We start from the raw sequence: 19,881 nt of genomic DNA on the forward strand, positions 1-19,881 counted from the left end.
TGGCTACCATAATTTTAGCTTTTGTTTTTGTCTTTTTGACTTTTCTTATCAGATATACACTTATGGCTTCTCTAAGCAGTTCATTATACTTTTTTTCCTGCCAGTCCTCTATTCTTTCTACATTTCATGTGGTATCTGGCCAGGATTTAGTTATAAATTTTACCTTGAGAAGGACTTGACCTTCTGGGCTATCTGGGTCAATATTAGAGTAAATCTGGAAGTTTTGCTTTAGCCTATTAAGCCATGTTGCTGGCGTCTCGTCTTTTTCCTGGGTGCCGTCAAACGCTAACCTGGTATTATTCTTTTATCCCTCTGCTCATCAGGGACCTGTAATCTTTCATATTCCTTCTCCCTTCTTCTTGATTAGGGTCTCAGTCAGGCTTCACTAAAGGAATTTTTTGGTCACCTGGGGACTTGGGCTGGTTTTCTCGCTCCCAAATTTTCATTCCTATAATTCTTATTAATTGAGTCTCTTCTGGGGAAAATAGGATGTTGAAGATGGAGTTCAATTCTCCCCATGTATAAATAATAGGGCCTAAAAATGGATCAATTTGATTTACCATACCTACTGGGTCTTCCACTAAATTTCACAATTCTTTCTTAAAGTTTCTAACTTTAGACACAGTCAAGGGAGCATTTACAAATCCAATCTCACTGGCTACCCCACCCATGGGAACTTCTCTGAGGGGGAACAATTTTTCCACTTTAGCCACTTTGGACTGGATGTTGCAATATCATCTGTGGAGGCTGACTGCGTAACTTCACTCTTGGGCATGAGATTCTGAGATGTTGTTTGGCTTCTCATTTGTGGTGGGGGAGGCAGAGCAGGAACTTGCTGGTGAATAAGGGGTGCGTGAGATGGCAGAGGTAAGGGAACACTAGTGAAGGGTAAAGAGAGTAAGGAGAGGGTTGAGGGGAAGGTGGTGGAAGTATAACTGGGTTAGGAGGTGGTAAAGGAATGACAGCTGGGAGAGGAGGAGGAATTGGGTCCACAGCAAGAGGAATTGGAGGATGGATTGAGGTACTGCAAGGGTAGGAGGAGGTAAGTGGTCAAGGGGGCCCCAGTTTTTGTTAGCCTTCCCAGCCTCTTCTTTCTCTTTTACTTTACTAGCTTGCTTTCCCTCTTTTAATTTATAAACTCTTGTATTTTCCTCCTCTGAGGTGTACTTTAGCCAACAGTTGATGTTCTGTATGTGATGGGCCTTTTGCATCAACTTGGGGCAAAAAAGAAGGTGCATCACCTTTGGAAAGAGAGGCAGGTAACTCAGGAAATGTTTAAGGATGTTGTTAGGTCATGCAGAAAGAAAATTAGAAAGGTTAAAGCTTAAGGCTTAACCAGGCCACTTCTGTGAAGGATAACAAAAATGTTTCTATGAATATATTAATGGCAAAAGGAGGTACAAGGACAATCTCCATTCCTTATTGGGGGGATATGTTCAACCAAATATGAGAAAAATGCTGAGGTACTTAACCCCTTCTAAGCCTCAATTTTCAAGAATAAGTGAAGTAGTCCTCAGGACAAGTGTTCTCCTGCACTGGTGGATGGGCACAGGGAGCAGAACAGCCCTGCTGTAATCCAGGAGGAAGCAGCTGGGGACCTGCTGAGCCACTCAGATGCTCACAGGTGTCTCTGGGAGCAGATGGGATCCATCCCAGGGGGATGAGGGAGCTGTGGATGAGTTCCCCAAGCTGCTCTCCATCATTTACCATCAGTGCTGGCTCAGCAGGTAGGTCCCAGAGGACTGGAGGTGCCAATGTGAGCCCATTGCCAAGAAGGGCAGGAAGGAGGAGCTGGGGAACTCCAGGCCTGTCAGCCTGACCAGGGTGCCTGGCAAGGTTATGGAACAGATCACTTTGAGTGCCATCCCAGGGCACCCACAGGATGGCCGAGGGATCAGAGCCAGCCAGCGTAGATTTCAATGTCTGCACTGATGATCTGCATGAGGGGACTGAGTCCAGCATCAAGAAATTTGCAGATGACACCAAGCGGGGTGTGAGTGTGGATCTGCTGGAGGGTAGGAGGGCTCTGCAGAGGGCTCTGGACAGGCTGGATCCAGGGCCCAAATCCAACAAGGTGAGGTTGAACAACACCAAGTGCTGGGTCCTGCATTTTGGCCACAACAACCCCTGCAACCCTACAGGCTGGGGGCAGAGTGGCTGGACAGCAGCCAGGCAGAAAGGGACCTTCAGGGACTGATGGACAGCAGGCTGGACATGATCCAGCAGTGTGCCCACGTGGGCAAGAAGGCCAATGGCTCCTAGCCTGGATCAGGAATGGTGTGGCCAGCAGGAGCAGGGCAGGGATTCTTCCCCTGCACTCGGCACTGGTGAGGCCACACCTTGACTGCAGTGTCCCGTTCTGGGCCCCAAATTTAGGAAGGACATGGTATTACTGCACCTGAGTGGGTCGCTGCTGGTGAGAGAGAGACAGGAATCTTGTTTCTAGATCAGAAGGCTGATTTATTGATCTATTATATAGAATACATTATAACTATGCTAAATAGAATATAGAGAGAGGTTTGCAGAGCTGCTAAGCTAGCTAGAAATAGCTAGAAAGAATCTATAACAAAGTTGTGGCCCAAGGACTCAGTCCCTGGCCTTGCACTTTGTGATTGGCCCTTAATTAAAAACAAGAAGCATGAGCCAATCAAGAAACCCCTGTTACATTCCACAGCATCTGATAATAATTGTTTACCTTGTCTTCGGAGGCCTTTGCCCTCCAGAAGACGCAGAAATCCGAAAGAAAGGATTTCTGTGAAGAAATGTCTGCGACAGACATGGAGGGGCTGGAGTGTGTCCAGTGAAGGGCAACAAGGCTGATGAGGGGTCTGGAACACAAGTCCTGTGAGGAGAGGCTGAGGTAGCTGAGGTTGTTTATCCTGGAGAAGAGGAGGCTCAGGGAGACAAGGAGGTGTCAGGGCACAGGTTGGACTTGATGATTTCCAAGGTCTTTTCCAGCCCTGCTGATTCTGTGACTGTCTGGAACCACCCTTGGAGCAGTTGCAGGAGGAGACCTGGGCTTCCTCTTCAGAAGCTCCAGCAGCCCAGGTCCCTCAGCTTCTCCTGCCAGCCCCAAAGCCCATCCTGTCAGTCCTGCAGAGCCTCTGCAGCTCCTCCTCACTGCCCAGAACAGGGAGCCCCAGAGCCAAACACAGCAGCCCAGATGTGCCCCCTCTTGCAATGGAGCAGCACGAGGCACTGCAGGAGCATGCAGACAATTCCTGCAGCACTTGTAGGATGATCCTGCTGCCCAAGGCACGTTCCCATGGTGCCAAGTCAGGAACTGCAATGGGGAGTGGGGTCAGATAGGACAGGGCAAACAGGTGTGGGCTGTTTGCAGGGGATGAGAAAGGGATGGGCAATGGGAAGAAATATGGATCAGGAAAGAGGAAAGAAAGCAAAGGAGGAAGCAAAGGAAATGTTCTGGGCAGTTTGGGAGTGGCTGCCAGGCAGCCCTGTCTCTGACCAACAGCACCTGCAGTGGGACAGGAAACTCCCAGTTGATGGGAACAAACTTTCTGGCTGACTGCAAAGGCCAGGACAAACCTGAGTGGTTTCCCCACCATCCCCCACGCTTGCTGGACCCAGGGGCTGATGGCATTTGTGCTCCCTCAGGTTCATGTCCCCACAGCAACAGCATGGGGGTGCTCCCGCCTGCTGTGTGCAATGCAAACAGGGGCTCCTGAGCCAGTGCTGCCGTGTCTGTGCCTGCAAGGATGGGGCATCTGTGTGAGCTGGGGGAGAGGCCAGGGCTGCAGAGGGGGGATGTTGTTGGCAGCTCCATCAGGACACTCTGGGACGCTGCCCTGGGCTGTCCAGCGCACTGGGAATGGGTCAGCCCCTGCTCTGCTGCTGCTTCCTGTCTGCCCCAGGGCCCTTGCAGAGGCCTAGCCATGCTGTTTGCCCCCAGCCTGCCCACGGCCAGCCTGGGGCTGCTCACGGGGGTTTTCTGTGCTGAGCATTGGCCTGGGTGTGTTCTTGAGAGAGCCTGGGCAAAGAGCCTGGAGCCCCAGGCCCTGGCCTGAGGTGTCAGCACTGCCCCAGCAGTGTCCATGGCCTGTCCCTGCTGCAGCCCCGGCACTGCCACACCCAGGGCTGTGCCCGGCCCTGAGAGCACTCAGGCCCTACAGCAACACCAGGACCACCAGGGCAGCGGGACAGGGCCACGGCAGCAGCACTGTCAACACCAAGTGCTGCTGCTGCTGGGCACAGCTGCTGGACCAGCCCTGATCTGCCCCAGCTCTGCACACAGACATTGCTGCTGCAGATCCAGAGAAGGAAACAGGAGAGGGTTCTCTGGTGCAAAGTTTTCCTGGAGATGCTTTAGTTTATTTAAAGCCAGTGAGTGCATAGCTCCTCATTGACATAGTCTGAGGCCACAGTAAAGGTGGAGAGAAACACAATTAGAAATGGCAAAAACAATAGCATTTCATTTAGACAATATTAGAAAAAAAAATTTAAAATAATGAAAATAATAAATCAACCACTACACACAACAAGAACAATCAAAGATGACTTTTATTTCAAGTGATTTGCAGAAATTGCCTGGCAATTTAATGTTTCTTAAATTGTCAATCATCCATCTCCACACTGCAGCCTTGTGCTCCTGGTTCCTCAGGCTGTAGATGAGGGGGTTCAGGGCTGGAGGCACCACCGAGTACAGAACTGACACTGCCAGATCCAGGGATGGGAAAGAAGTGGAGAGGGGCTTCAGGTAGGCAAAAAATGAGGTGCTGACAAACAGGGAGACCACAGCCAGGTGAGGGAGGCAGGTGGAAAAGGCTTTGTGCTGTCCCTGCTCAGAGGGGATCCTCAGCACAGCCCTGAAGATTTGCACATAGGAGAAAACAATGAACACAAACAACCAAAAGCTAAAGAGGCAGCAAGCAATGAAATCCGAATATTTCAGAAGGTGGAGTGTGAGCAGGCGAGCTTGAGGATCTGGGGGATATCACAGAAGAACTGGCCCAGGGCATTGCCCTTACACAGGGGCAGGGAAAATGTATTGGCTGTGTGCATGAGAGCATAGAGAAAGGCACTGGCCCAGGCAGCTGCTGCCATGTGGGCACAAGCTCTGCTGCCCAGGAGGGTCCCGTAGTGCAGGGGTTTGCAGATGGACATGTAGCGGTCATAGCACATGATGGTCAGGAGGAAAATTTCTGCTCCCACAAAGAAGAAAACCTGAGCAGCACATCCTGAGAAGGAGATGGTTCTGGTGTCCCAGAGGGAGTTGTGCATGGCTTTGGGGACAGTGGTGCAGATGGAGCCCAGATCGCTGAGGGCCAGGTGGAGCAGGAAGAAGAACATGGGCGTGTGCAGGTGGTGGCCGCAGGCTACGGCGCTGATGATGAGGCCGTTGCCCAGGAGGGCAGCCAGGGAGATGCCCAGCAAGAGGCAGAAGTGCAGGAGCTGCAGCTGCCGCGTGTCTGCCAATGCCAGCAGGAGGAAGTGGCTGATGGAGCGGCTGTTGGACATTTTCTGTTTCTGCACATTTCAACGTACAGAAGGAGAAAATAAAGGGACAACTAGGGGGAGATTTCTCACAGAAAAGTCAAAGCCCTTTCTCATAGACCATTTCCTGCCACTGAACACCTCCCCCTTATCTTTCTCTCAGAGATCTTCCTTCACCTTTGCTGCTGGAGCCCTGATTGCTGCTGGCCAATCTTTTGTGAGGAGCTGGATCTTGGCCTGCTGGACATCTGGGAGTCAGCCCTGACCCCCAGTCAGTGAAGGGGAATAGTGAGGGCAGGGACCAGTCCTGGTTTTGGGATGTGGATAGAGATTGTTCCCCTAAGGCAGAGGAGCTGCCTGGATGAAGGGATGGGATTGCACGAGGCAGAACAAGAGATTCTGCTGCACCTGCGGAGAACAGAGTACAGGGAGGCAGGAGGTTTGTCTGAGGCTTAGGGCAGACTGAGGCCAGCTGCTCTGTCCCCGTCTCCTGGTCCAGCTGCCCTGGACTGGCACCTTTCTGATATGCACTCCTCTGTTACCCTGGACCGCCAGGAGACGCTGCTGAGAGCAGAGGGATCCCTGGCACACAAAGTGGCTCCTGCCTTCCCCACAGTCAGGAGAGTGGGCTCATTGCCAGCCTCCTAGGCTGCCCTGCCCAGAGCTCCCCGGGTACAGGGAGCTGGGACACCACATTGCTGTTCTCAGCCTGCACAGCAGGAGCCCAAGGGCTGGGCCTGGCCCTGCAGCTGGAGCTGCCATTGCAGAGAGCCTCTCAGCAATGCCAGCAGCACCTGGCAAGGCAAGGAGAGAGAGAGAGCTGGGCCTGAGGAAAAGCCTTTCTCTGGCCAGCCCTGGCCAGCCCCTGCCAGGCAGCAGCAGGGCAGGACAGTGGCCCTCAGGCCCTGGTCAGCAGGGAATGGGCACATGGCCGCAGAGATGCCCTTCATCTCTGGGGATGCTCTGCCCGCCCAGGAGGGACTGAGCTCCCCGAGCTCCCATACTGAGGGCTGTGCTGGCTGCGAGAGGACACAAGAGCTGTGCTGCTCAAGGCAGTGTCTGCCCTGCAGGGCAGGCCCGGCAGATGCCACATCTGTCCTGCAGCAGGGCTTCCCTCAGCACTGCCTCCCTCCCTCCCTGCCCACGGCTCTGCTGCTGGAGCTGTCCCAGCCCCACCTGCTCCTGTGGCCCCGGGCTCCTTCCATGCCAGAGCTGCCAGAGCCCAGCCCAGCCCCTGGGTCAGCCCTACCCTGCAGCTGCTGGGCCCTGCAGGGATTAAAGAACAGCTCCCCCAGCCTGGGCACCATGGAAAGGTGATGCTACATGGATTTGGAGGCTGGGAAGGTGCAGGCACTTGCTGAGGTTCCCAGGAATCCTCACTGTGATGGTTTAGGAGTCTCAGCCCCTGCTGTGCCCTGCACAGCTGAGTTTCTATGGCCACCAAGCTGAGCCAGGGAAAAGTGGGAGCACAAATTCTGGAAAGCAGAGACCCAAGCAGGAAACCCCAGCCCTGAATGAGTTCATGAAAAGTCCCCTCAGAAATGAGCTGGGCATTAGCTGAAGCTCTGAGCAGCCCTGGCTGCAGCCCCAGCTTCACCCCCTGCAGCCATCCCTGGCAGCAGGAGCCATCCTGCCCTGTCCCTTTGACGGTGCCCAGGGCAGCCCCGCTCTGCAGCACATACTCCCCCAGGTCCCAAACCCCAAATTTAAATCACGTCGGGGTCACCAGATGTGGAGAGCTTTGTGGACAGTTGGTTAGCTGAGAAAGGTCACGTCGACCTAATATCAAGTCAATTTCACTGAATTTCCCAAAGTTAGGAGGTTCAAATTTGTGCTTGTGATCATGGACAAATTGACCCATTGGGTGGAAGCTTTCCCCAGTCCATGGGCAATGGCTCAGACAGTGTCCAGGAAATTGCTGGAGGAAATTGTGCCCTGATATGAGGTGGTGAATTACATTGATTAGGACCAAGGAACTCATTTTACGTCAAAAATTACTAAGCAGATGGAAGAAGCACTAGGCATTCGGTGGGAATACCACACTCCGTGGCATCCCCACAGCTCAGGACAAGTGGAAAGGATGGATCAGATCTTGAAAGCGCAGTTGTCTAAATTAATCTTAGAAACTCAGATGTCCTGGCTGAAATGCCTACCTTTAGCCTTGCTTAATATCAGGAAAATGCCTCACTCAGAGATGGGGCTCTCACCCTTCGAGATGCTATATGAAATGCCATATAAGCATGGGATGCCAGTGGGACAACCCAGACTTGAGGACAGCCAGATTCAACCGTATTTGGTTGTGATAAAGAGAAACTTACAGGAACTGAGAAAACAAGGGATAGTATCTCAGAGTGCTCCTCTGGGATTTGCTATCCACAAAATTCAACCGGATGACAGAGTGCTTGTGAAAGTGTGGAAGGAGGTACCCCTCTCTCCTCACTGGGAAGGTCCTTTTCTTGTGCTCCTGACAACAGACACGGCCATTTGGACGGCGGAGAAAAGCTGGACACACGCGTCTAGGGTGAAGAAAGTCGAACACCAGGAGGAAGCGCCCGAGTGGAGAGTCACTTCTTCCCCAGGCGACTTGAAACTTAAACTCCAACATCATTGTAAATGACCGATGGCGAGCGGATAGGTTGTATACTGTCTGACTGTGTATGCTATCCGTTTGTACATTTCAAGTGTGAATATTGTCAGGAGGTGTTTGTAGTACACTGTAGAAGGGGACAGAGGCCGAAGGGGTTGTGCACTCAGTGTCTGAAGAAGGAGCTTGAGCTGACTGACCGAATCCTAACCCTAGCCATAAGTCTAGGAATCATTGAATTAGATTTACAAGAGTGGTTTCAGATTTTTCAGAACAGGGTGCGTGGAAAGCTTAGATCAAAGGCAGAGGTTCTGGATGTGGAGTGCTGGAAATCAATCAAGGTACCGTGCAGCAGAGAATGTGTTCCCCAAAGAATACTCCTGCTGCCATGAAGATGGTCTTCCTCGCCACTGGTGGCACCCCAGGGGGTGGAGGCAAAGGCAGAGGAGTACACCTGGTGGAAATCCTGATTGGCCTGAGCCTAGCCATGTGCGGGATGCAGAGTCTGCACACTGAGGTCACAATGAGAGGCGGAAACAAGAGCTCCGTATATGAGTGTGGAAGTTGCACTCAGGTGGTCCCAGCTGTAAAGGGAACAAGAAACGCTCAGCATACCAAGCCCTGGAAGATTTTCTCAGGGAACCTGGCAGGTACTGTTGGAAGAATGGCATGAGGGTCAAATTGTGTGAATTGGAAACAGGGATTTGGTGTATTAATCGCGAGGCAGGGCTAAGGAACGGGCAGTTAGATGAGCACAAACACCAGATACAAAAACAAAATGCAGAAATAATGTCAATCTCCATTTGTAACCAATGTAACCGAACGATGTGGGTTGGGAGAAAAATGGAATCGATCTTTGTCCCATATCACCAGGTGAATCCATTATGTTATGACAATGCGAGGCTGGGGATATGCATGATGAACGGGAAAATGTATTGGATGGAAAGAAATGTTAAATTTGATAGGAAATTTACCTTGAACAGAGAACCAATCATATTGGATTTGGCACAAATGAATGATGATAGAATGTGCCTGCAATATGATCGGGTTGTCTGTTTCACGAAAAATGAAGATGGTGAGGATCCTGAGGGAAGAATGAGAGAGATAACTCAGGAATTGAAGCAAAGGGAGTCAGAAATGAGGAGAAAGTGAGTTGAACAGGAGAGATTAAAAACCCTGGGAGAACAGTATGAATTGCTGGAGAAACAATATGCTGATGGGGAACTGCTTTCCCCAGACAGGAACCTGTTCATTGACCTGATGCAAGAAACTGCAATTGAACTGGGATTGTCAAATTGCTGGATTTGTGGGGGGCTGAAGTCAGCAGAAAAATGGCCTTGGAAAGGGGAAGGTTTGGCTCCAGAACAGCTTTTGAAATGAGACAATCCGAGGGTCTCAAAATTGGCACAGAGACCTGAGGGATGGATTTTGGACCAGAGGGTGATTGAAACCATATGCATCAGTCGAGAAGGAAAGGAGTACACCAAAATGGTGGGATGCACCCTGTGTGTGTCTACCCTGATGGTGAACTCAAACACAAAAAGCAAGGTCTGGCAGCCAGAACCCCCTTCGGGGTACTGGAGCCAGAAGAATGAGACAAATTGTGAGTGGAACAAAAGGATAGGACTGTGTTGGGTCAAAAATCCTGGAGTCAACCCTTTTCAATCCTTGGAAAGCCTGAGAAAGTACTGGGGAGACCCAGGGAAAATAAACATTAGATGGAAAGCCCTGGATGGAATTTATTGGATTTGTGGAAAGAAGTCATACAGTGAATTACCCCCTAAGGTGGAAGGGATCATGCATTCTGGGCATGATTCGGCCAGTGTTCTTTACTCTCCCTCAAACAAAAAGTAATCTGCTAGGGGCTCCATTATACGAGACCCTAAGAAGGGAGAGAAGAAACCTGAAAGTGATGATACCAGTGATAAGTGGTAAGCAAGCCTGGGAGAAGGAAGAGTGGCTGGCGGTAAGAATAATTGATTATTAGGAACCTGCCACGTGGGCCCAGGATGGAAGCTATGGGTATAGGACTCCAAATTATCTACTGAACTGGCTGATTCGGCTGCAGGCAGTGGTGGAAATTGTTTCGAATCACACCTCTGAGGCCGTGGATTTACTTAGTCAGCAGCACACCCAGGTACGGGCATTTGTGTACCAGAATCAAATAGTTTTAGACTATTTGCTGGCCAAAGAAGGGGGAGTGTGTGGAAAGTTCAACGAATTGGAATGTTGTATTGAAATTGATGATTATGGGGAAACCATAAGAGGTTTGGCGGCCGAGATCAAAAAGGTGGCCCATGTCCCTGTTCAAAAATGGAACTCGATTTTACAATCTTCATGGTGGGACAAATTGTTTGATGGGGCCTGGTGGAACAAAGTGATGTTTTTCGTGCTCTGTTCAGTAGCTGGAATCCTATTCCTGCCTTGTCTAATTCCATGCTTTTTTAGACTGATCCACTCCGTGGTCCAGGGACTGCAGATAGCGATAATTCCTGTGGATCCGGAGGGAGCTTCCGGAGGCAACACATCTAAAATCATGTGATTGGGAGAAAGGAAGTATGCCAGCAATGCTCCTGAAATATTGGCAAAGTTTGACAAACAAGCAAAAGCAAATGAATGTGAATAAAACGGGATAACAGGGTGTTCCACAAGGGGAGTACAGAATAGTGTAAGGGAGCACTCTGTTTGTGAAAGACCCTCAATGGTGGCAGGTAGAAGTAGAAAATGAAAAATTTAGCAATTTGAGAGCATGAATTAAATTGGTGATATAAATGGGGAGGGATTGTAGTATATGATAGAGATAATTCATGCTATTAATGTATAAAATATTGTAAAATCCACACTATGTCTTTTGACCATCCTGGCCAGGAGCAGTGTCTTATTCATATCTAGTTCCTGGACGTTCGCTGAGATAAACATTGGGGTTTTAACGTAAGAATACAAGTTTCCAGGCCAATAATCACCGGCTTCCCTGGGTCACCTGGTCCACCTAAGAGTGATTATAACCTGGACGATTACATCTACCAAGATAATCGACAGCGCCACCCTGATGCATGTGAATGCTGACTTCCCCGGAGTTGACTGACAACATCGAGACACCTGGACTGAGTCTTTGTCTACCTCTGCACATGTAAAGCCATGGTTCTGCATGTGAAGAGACACAAAGAACATTCGGTCATTTCTATACTGTATAAGAACTTGCTGCGCGAAGCATCATTCATGAACAGGGGGAGACTGACATTCGGAGGTCAGATCCGTGTTCACTCAGTGCCGATCTCGGGCTCAACGCCGACCCTTGGCTGAGGTGGTTTCGACGACCAAACTTCGGTCTCACAGACAAATTAATAAATCTTTGCTAAATTTTCTTATAAGTTTGGCTCTCGATTTGATCATTTAAAACAGGATGTAACAGCACAGACTGCTGAAAAGATTCCAACTGGTCTCAGGGCCCAGAGAAAGCCAAAACTGTTTAACTTGGTATTTGGTAGTCCAAGTCTGTATAAAAAATGCTCTAAAATGTCAGCTTTCAAGAAAATGTCCTACATGGAAGTTTCCTGTGCTGGTGAGAGTCTTTTAAACCCAGCCTTCTCCTGACCTCTCTGCTGTTGCAGTTCCATGGACGGAGGCTGTTGTCTCTTACCCCCTGCCATGGGCAGGCTGGTGTTCATCCATCTACAGGACAGCAGGGCCCCATCCCACATCACTGAGACCTGGGAAGGCAAAATCCATTACTCCAAATGTCCCCCCTTGCTCCTTCTTGCCAGACGTTTGACCCTGGCACTGGGGTTTGCTGCTGGTTGCTGCAGGAAAAGGGAAAACCCTGTGACATTTTGGGGCAGATGGAACCAAGGAAACCCCGGTGACAATGTGGGGCCTGATGGAACCAAGGGTCCTTTGTGACACAGAGGGGCCACATGGAGCCAAATATCCATTGTGACAGTTTGGGATCTCATGGAACCCATTGTTCATTGTGACAATGAGGATCCAAGGAGACCATGGTGTTGCTTGTTGTTTATGCAAAGCTTTTGCATTAATCATGGAATCATGGAGCCCATTGTGACACAGCGAGGACCCATGGAACCAAAGGGCCATGGTGACACTTGGAACTAAGGATACCACTGTTGAGTACAGAACCTCATGGAACCAAAAGGCCATTGTCACAGAGCAAGGCCTCATGGAACCATGGAGTCCAAAGGTCTAGAACATTTTCTGCACAGTTCTGCCTTGGGTAAGGGAAATATTATTGTGGCAGCTTGGTCTTCGCACACACTTGAGGAGTGTGTATGTTTTCAGTGGGGAAACTCAGGAGTTTCAGATTGCTTAAAAAAATAAACAAAGGGAAAACCCCTCTTAGGCTGAGTGCAGCCAGCTCTGCAAGCACAGCAGGGCCCAGGGGAGTGAGGACAGACAGGATGGGGCTGGGCAATGTGGAGCAAGGTTGTCCACACTGGGTCAGAGCTCAAGGCACAGCTTCTGTGAACAGGCCAGAGCTGCTGAGGAGAGACCCTTGTCGCAGACATTTCTCCACAGAAATCCTTTCTTTCACATTTCTGCGTCTTCGGGAGGCCAGAGGCCTCTGAAGACAAGGTAAACAATTATTATCAGCTGCTGTGGAATGCAATAGGATTCACCTTGATTGGCTCATTTTCTATGTTTATAATTAAGGGCCAATCACCAGTGCAAGCCAGGGGACTGAGTCCTTGGCCACAACTTTGTTGTGGGTTCTTTTCTATCTATTCTTAGCTTAGCTAGCAGCTCTGCAAACCTCTCTCTATATTCTATTAGTATAACTATAATGTATTATATCATATCTTAATAAATAAGCCTTCTGATCAAGATACAAGATTCACCGTCTCTCTATCACCAGCAGCGGCCACACAGGTCGCTGTAATAGACCCTGGGTCAATATCAATCACAGAATGCTGCAATTGTCTCTGTTCCAAAGAGAGCAGTAATGAAATACACCCTTTAAAATAGGAGTGCATTTTTTTAGAAGTTCTTTGAAATATTTTTCCATAACTGGCGTAGGAAACCTAGAAACCTAGGAGAGCCAAGGACACTGTTGCTGCTTCAGGCCCAAAAAGTGCAAACAGTGAACTGAGGAGAGCATACTGGGAGGATGGGACTTCACAACCTGAAGCTGTAATTGCATAATTAACCGGAATATGGAAATGGACCAAAGCTTATAAAAGTGTGAAAATGTGTGACTCATTGTCCATGTTGGGTGTACCCTCAGCCGGGCTCTTGTACTGCCCCAGGTGTGTCCTTTGAAGGTCTTTTAATAAATCCCTACTTTATTCCTGTAACACTACCCAGCCTCTGCTCTAGGCAGCCTCTCAAGGCACCAAGGCCTGGCTGGCTAGGACACCTGGGGGCCACCTGACAGGTCCAGCTGACCCTGGCATGTCGAGGGCTGCTTCTCATCAGCCCCTGGAGCACTGGGGCTCTGGGCTCTCCTTCCTGTGGACAGAACTGTCCTTCTTCTCCAGGTGTCCATGGCCAAAATCAGGATTTGTCCTCCAGATTTCCATATATGCAAGGATTGTTCCCAGATGAAATCTACCAGAACTGACAGATCTGGCAGGCTTGGCCCCCGGGGGCCACCTCTCATCTGCCTTTGAAACACTGGGACCATGTGCTTTTCTTTCTTATGGGAAAAACAACCACTTTTCACATCCAGGCACCCATGGCCAAAGTTGGGAATCCACCTCCAGAATTCCCTATATCAGGGATTTCTCCCAGACAGAAACTGCCAGGAGAGTCAGGTCTGGCTGGCCTTGGTTTCTGAAGAGCTGGTTCTCATCTGCCTTTGAAACACTGGAGCTCTGTGCTTTCCATCGTAATGAAAAGAACTCTTCTTCCTGTCCAGGTGCCCACAGCAAAAACTGAGATTCCACCTCCAAAATTCCTGACATCCAAGGATTTCTCCCAGATGAAAGGTGCCAAGAGAGAAAGGTCTGGCTGGCTTGGCCTATGGTGGCCACCTTTCATCTTCTTCCAAAACACTTGGAGTTCATGCTTTTTTTTTCCTATAGAAAAAACCATCCATTTCAAGCAGTGCCCACAGTCGAAACAGGGACTCCACCTCCAAAACTTCGTCCATCCAAGGACTGTTCTCAAGTGAAAGCTGCCAGGACAGACAGGTCTGGCTATCCCTTGGCCTCTTGGGAGCTGCCTCTCACCTGCTTTTGAAACACTGGGGCTTGGTGCTTTCCTTCCAACGGAAAGGAACTGTCATTCTTGTCATGGTGTCCATGGTCAAAACTGAGATTCAGCCCCACAAAATTCTGTATATACAAGGATTCCTCTGTGACAAAAGCTGCCAGGACAAACAAGTGTGTCTGACCTGTGGCTCAGACAGCCTCTGCTTCTGCCCCTAAAACAATGGTGTTCCATTATTTCCTTCCCATGAAAAAGAATCATCCTTCTTGTCCAGTTGTCCATGTCCAAAGATGGGATCCTACTTCTAAAATTCTGTATATCCAGGGATTTCTCCCAGAAAATGTCTGCCAACACAATCAAGTCTGGCTGGCCTTGGCCTTTGGTGACTGCCTCTCATCTGCCCCTGCAACACTGGGACTCAGTTGCTTGCTTCCTGTGGAGACCATTGTGCCACTGTGGGAATTCATGGAACCAAAGGGCCATTGTGATCCTGTGGGGTACCATGGATCCATGGAGGACATTGTGGAATTGCAAGGCCACATGGAATCATGGAGACCATTGTGAAACTATGGGGCCCCACAGAACCAAAGGGCCACTGCGACCCTGCAGGGCCTCATGGAAGCACGGGGCCATTGTGACACTGCAGAAGCAAGAACATTGTGACACTGCAGGGCCTTGTGGAACCAAGGGAACATGGAACAGGTCTGGCTGGTTTGGCCTCTCAGGGGCCACCTGAAAGGTCCAGCTGATCTTAGAATGTTGAGGGCTGCCTGTTATCAGCTCCTGGATACTGAGGCTCCATGCTTTCCTTCCTATGCAAAGAACTGTCTCTCTTTTCAAACACCTGTGGACAAAATTGGTATTCCCCACTGAAAAATTTCCTGAAGGCAAGGGAAAGGTACCCAGAAAAAAACCTGCCACCTCTGCCTGGCCTTGGCCTCTGGTGTTCACATCTCATCTACCTCAGAAGCAACAGGGCTCTGTGCCTTCCTTCCTATGGAAAAAAAAATGGCCTTGTCCAGGGGCCATGGCAAAAACTGGAATTTGGCTGAAAAAATTCCATCTATCCCAGGATTGCTCCCAGACATAATCCTGCCATTGACATACACCTCAGCCTGGCCTTGGGCACTTGTGATATATTCTAACACTATGAGCAGAATGTTTTCATCTGGAAGTACCTTGGAGATGGCTCAAAGATCTCCCAGGCTGGGGTTTGCAGGCCTAGAGAAAATAACCGATATATGGAGGCTGATGTGTCTGGTCTGTGTTGTGAAGAGACTGAGAACAGAACAGGAGTGGCCTGGCAGGGCTTAAAAGTGGGAGTCAGAAATGGTGGACCTTTTCTCCATAGTGGGAAAGAGCCAGATAGAGAAATTATACCACAAATGCAGCTGGGGAGGCCCAGACAGAACACGAAGAGAAAGGAATTTTCCTCCCAGGGCAGGGCTATGGTGCAGAACATCCCCCAGAAGGAGTCTGGGTCATGCCAAAGCTTTGTGTGGGCAGGCAGAGGCAGGCAGGAGGCAGAGCTGTCAGCAAAGGAAGGGCCCAGCCAGGTGGGGCAGCCGGGGGATGCCGACAGCCTGCAGGGACAGAGGCGCAGGGCAGGGACACCGTGGGACAGCCTGGGCTGCACAGGGCACAGGGATGGGCAGCAGCTGCAAGACAGCCCTGCCAGAGCCAACTTGGGCAGCACTTTGGCCATGGCTGCTGGGCCTGGGCCTGAGGCAGGAGCAGGAGACAAGTGACCCTTGCAGGCCTGAGGCTTCATTGCCTCCTTGTCCCTGCTGAGCAGCCTGGCAGGGGCCGCCCCATGCTCCTGCCCTTGCCATTGCACATCCCCACATGCCAGTGCCCATCCTGGGAAGAGCCCTGAGCAAGGAGGGAGGGACAGGATCTGCCTGGCCAGGGGCTGGGGCTCAGGCCTTGGCCCTTTGCATTCCTGAAACACATCCAGCTTTGCTCAGCACCAGAGACACCTTTGCCTTGCTTGTCCCCAGCTGCCATCACTGCCTCCAATGTTCTGCTCTAACTGGAACCTGGGGACACTTTCCCAGTTGTATCCCTCAGTGGAACCCATTAAAATTTCAAGGAACTTTGGAGTCTAAATTTAAGTTTGAGTTCTTGAGAAGTTTTTTGAAGACACTCTCAGGGACTGAGTCTGATGTAAACACCACCAAATCCCCAAGAGGCTCATTAAAGTCCTTGTGCTGTGTCTGTGCTGCTGAGCTTAAAAGGAACAGCTCTTCCCAGGGCCAGCTCCTCTCCCAGCCCAGCAGGGCTGAGGGCTCTGCCTGCAGGCACTGAGGGGACAGGAGCCAGGCAGAGACAGGCGGAAGGCAATCGGGATTGGGAAGACATTGAGCTGAGACTTCATTTGGGGAAAGATCTTCACAGCCCTGTGCATGGTGAGTGTGTGGGCGCAGGGCCATGTCCCCAGTGCTCCTGGAGGGATCTCCATAAGCCAGCACACCCCACAGCCTGGGGGATGTATCAGGAGGACTCTCCCAGTTTCTCTGTGGCACAGGAGGAGGAGGAGGCTGTGCTGCAGAGCGGGGCTGCCCTGGGCACCGTCAGAGGGACAGGGCAGGACGGCTCCTGCTGCCAGGGACAGCTGCAGGGGCTGAGCTGGGGCTGCAGCCAGGGCTGCCCAGGGCTGTCCTGCAGAACAGCTCCTGCAGCCCTCAGGGCTCTTGGCCAGACCAGGGCATGTGCCACCTGCCAGGGGCAGCTCTCAGCCTGCCTGGCAGATCCCCATGGACGCTGCAGGGGAGAAGTCAGAGGTGGAAGGAGCCACCCTCATCAGGGCAGACTCCTCCTGCTCTGGAGATGGTGCTGCATGGTCAGGGCTGCTCTCAGTTTTCTCCTAAAGGGAAGGGAAAGCGGCTGTCAGCTTTGGCTCTGTCACTGACACTCCTGCACTGTCACCCTGGGCATCAGCAGATGGGCCTCAGCTCTCCCTCAGAAAGTGCCTCCTCAGCCTCCTCTCCCTACAGACAGCAGCAGCAGCACCTTGGCTTGCAGCATCTCTGTTTGTCTGGCCTACCCTTAAGGCCCTGGTGCCAGGGAGATGCCCCTGGGCAGTGCCCTGTGCTGGGAGGGGTCTGCAGGACAGAGCTGAGACACCAGTTCTGGCCTGGGCTTTGCCAGCAAAGGCAGGGACAAGGCTTGGATAGAGAGAAACAGCTCCCAGTAGGCACATCTCAAGGCAGCATAGAGCCACGCCAGCCTTTCGTATCCCATCCTGTCCAGCTGCATTGGGAAAGAGAGAAGGATTTGGAGAAAATTATTTTTAAATTGGAGTGTTCACAAAGTCCAGTTTATTTTTCAAGACATTTTTAAGTGCAGGCACCCTGAAACAGAAAAGTTGTAATATTCAAAGGACTCCTGTATGGGGACTAGCACTCACTGCAGTGGGGCACAGGGAGCCCTTTTTTCCTTGGGTCTCCCAGTTGTTCAGGCTTAGAGCAGTGCTAAAGATGAGGCAGGTACTCAGCAGCAAAAACTCAAAATCAAAACAAATATAGCAAAATTCCCTCACAGGAAGAGAGGTGATTTTGGAGAGATTCCAAATAAAATACATAGGATTGACTCAAATGAATTAGTCACACTTTGTCAATGTCTTCTTTCAACAGTCCACTATGCCTAGAGTCAAGGAATGTCCAACAGCAGCTCCATCAGCCACTTCCTCCTGCTGGCACTGGCAGACACGCGGCAGCTGCAGCTCCTGCACTTCTGCCTCTTGCTGGGCATCTCCCTGGCTGCCCTCCTGGGCAACAGCCTCATCATCTGTGCCGTAGCCTGTGGCCACCACCTGCACACACCCATGTTCTTCTTCCTGCTAAACCTGGCCCTCAGCGACCTGGGCTCCATCTGCACCACTGTCCCCAAAGCCATGTACAATTCCCTCTGGCACACCAGGGACATCTCCTACAAAGGATGTGCTGCCCAGCTCTTTTTCTTTTTGTTCTTCATTTCAGCAGAGTTTTCCCTGCTGACCGTAATGTGCTACGACCGCTATGTGTCCATCTGCAAACCCCTGCACTACGGGACCCTCCTGGGCAGCAGAGCTTGTGCCCACATGGCAGCAGCTGCCTGGGCCAGTGGCTTTCTCTATGCTCTCATGCACACAGCCAATACATTTTCCCTGCCCCTGTGTAAGGGCAATGCCCTGGGCCAGTTCTTCTGTGATATCCCCCAGATCCTCAAGCTTGCCTGCTCACACTCCACCTTCCGAAATATTCGGATTTCATTGCTTGGTGTCTGTTTAAGTTTTGGTTGTTTTGTTTTCATTGTTTTCTCCTATGTACAGATCTTCAGGGCTGTGCTGAGGATCCCCTCTGAGCAGGGACAACACAAAGCCTTTTCCACCTGCCTCCCTCACCTAGCTGTGCTCTCCCTGTTTGTCAGCACTGGCTTTGTTGCCTACCTGAAGCCCTCCTCCATCTCCTCCCCATCCCTAGATCTGGCCCTGTCAGTTCTGTACTCGGTGGTGCCTCCAGTACTTAACCCCCTCATCTACAGCCTGAGGAACCAGGAGCTCAAGGCTGCAGTGTGGACACTGATGAGTGGACCATTTAGGAAATATTAAACTGGTTGCCAATTTCTGCATATCTCTTGAAATAAAAGTAATCTTTGATACTTCTTGTTGGATTGGTTATGTTTTTTATTCTGTTTTCATTTTTTAATATTCTCCCTAAAACAAGGCCATTTTTTCTGCATTTTCTTATTTTGTTTCTCCAAACTTCACTGTGGCCTCACACCGTGTCAATGAGGAGCTGGTCTTGTAGTGGCCTTAATGGAATTAAAGGATCTCCCAGCAGAGTTTTCACAGGTGATTCCCTTATGTTTCCTTCTCTGGATCTGCAGCAGCAATGTCTGTGTGCAGAGCTGGGGGCAGATCAGGGCTGACACAGCAGCTGTGCCCAGCAGCAGCAGCAGCACTTGCTGTTGACAGTGCTACTGCCGTGGCCCTGCCCCACTGCCCTGGTGGCCCTGGTGTTGCTGCAGGGCCTGAGTGCTCTTGGGGCTGGGCACAGTCCTGGGTGTGGCAGTGCCGGGGCTGCAGCAGGGACAGGCCATGGGCACTGCTGGGGCAGCACTGACACCTCAGGCCAGGGCCTGGGGGCTCCAGGCTCCTTGCCCAGGCTCTCTCAAGAACTCCCCAGGCCAATGCTCAGCACAGAAAAGCCGTGGGTAGGCTGGGGGCAAACAGCATGGCTGGGGCTCTGCAAGGGCCTTGGGACAGACGGGAGGGAGCAGCAGAGCAGGGGCTGATCCATCCCCAGTGCGCTGGACAGCCCAGGGCAGCGTCCCAGAGCATCCTAATGGAGCTGCCAATAACATCCCCCCTCTGCAGCCCTGGCCTCTCCCCCAGCTCACCCAGGTGCCCCATCCTTGCAGGCACAGACACGGCAACACTGGCTGAGGAGCCCCTGTTTGCATTGCACAGAGCAGGGGGAGCACCCCCATGCTGTTGGTGTGGGGACATGAACCTGAGGGAGCACAAATGCCATCAGCCCCTGGGCCAGCAAGGGCTGGGGGACAGCAGAGAAACCACTCAGCTTTGTCCTGGCCTCTCCAGTCAGTCAGAAAATTTGTTCTTATGAGCTGGGAGTTTCCTGTCCCACTGTAGACGCAATTGCTCAGAGCCAGGGCTGCCTGGCAGCCACCCCCAAACAGCC

General features: G+C 51.1%; 2 protein-coding genes across 2 annotated transcripts; one reads left to right on the top strand and one right to left on the bottom strand.

Moving 5' to 3' along the window:
- Nucleotides 1–4,905: 4,905 nt before the first annotated feature.
- Nucleotides 4,906–5,370, bottom strand: LOC131560174 (olfactory receptor 14I1-like; the record flags this gene model as incomplete). The annotated part of the gene is made up of 2 exons (XM_058808839.1): nt 4,906–4,941; nt 5,101–5,370. Coding segments are annotated over 2 exons (306 nt in total), but the record flags the coding sequence as incomplete, so codon positions are not given.
- A 12,485-nt stretch (nt 5,371–17,855) lies between these two features.
- LOC131560175 (olfactory receptor 14A16-like) lies at nt 17,856–18,788 on the top strand. The gene has a single exon (XM_058808840.1). The coding sequence runs from the start codon at nt 17,856–17,858 to the stop codon at nt 18,786–18,788; it is 933 nt and encodes a 310-aa protein (XP_058664823.1).
- The last annotated feature ends 1,093 nt before the right edge of the window (nt 18,789–19,881 follow it).

This window comes from Ammospiza caudacuta, chromosome 7 (assembly GCF_027887145.1).
Source record: "Ammospiza caudacuta isolate bAmmCau1 chromosome 7, bAmmCau1.pri, whole genome shotgun sequence".
Classification (NCBI taxonomy): domain Eukaryota; kingdom Metazoa; phylum Chordata; class Aves; order Passeriformes; family Passerellidae; genus Ammospiza; species Ammospiza caudacuta.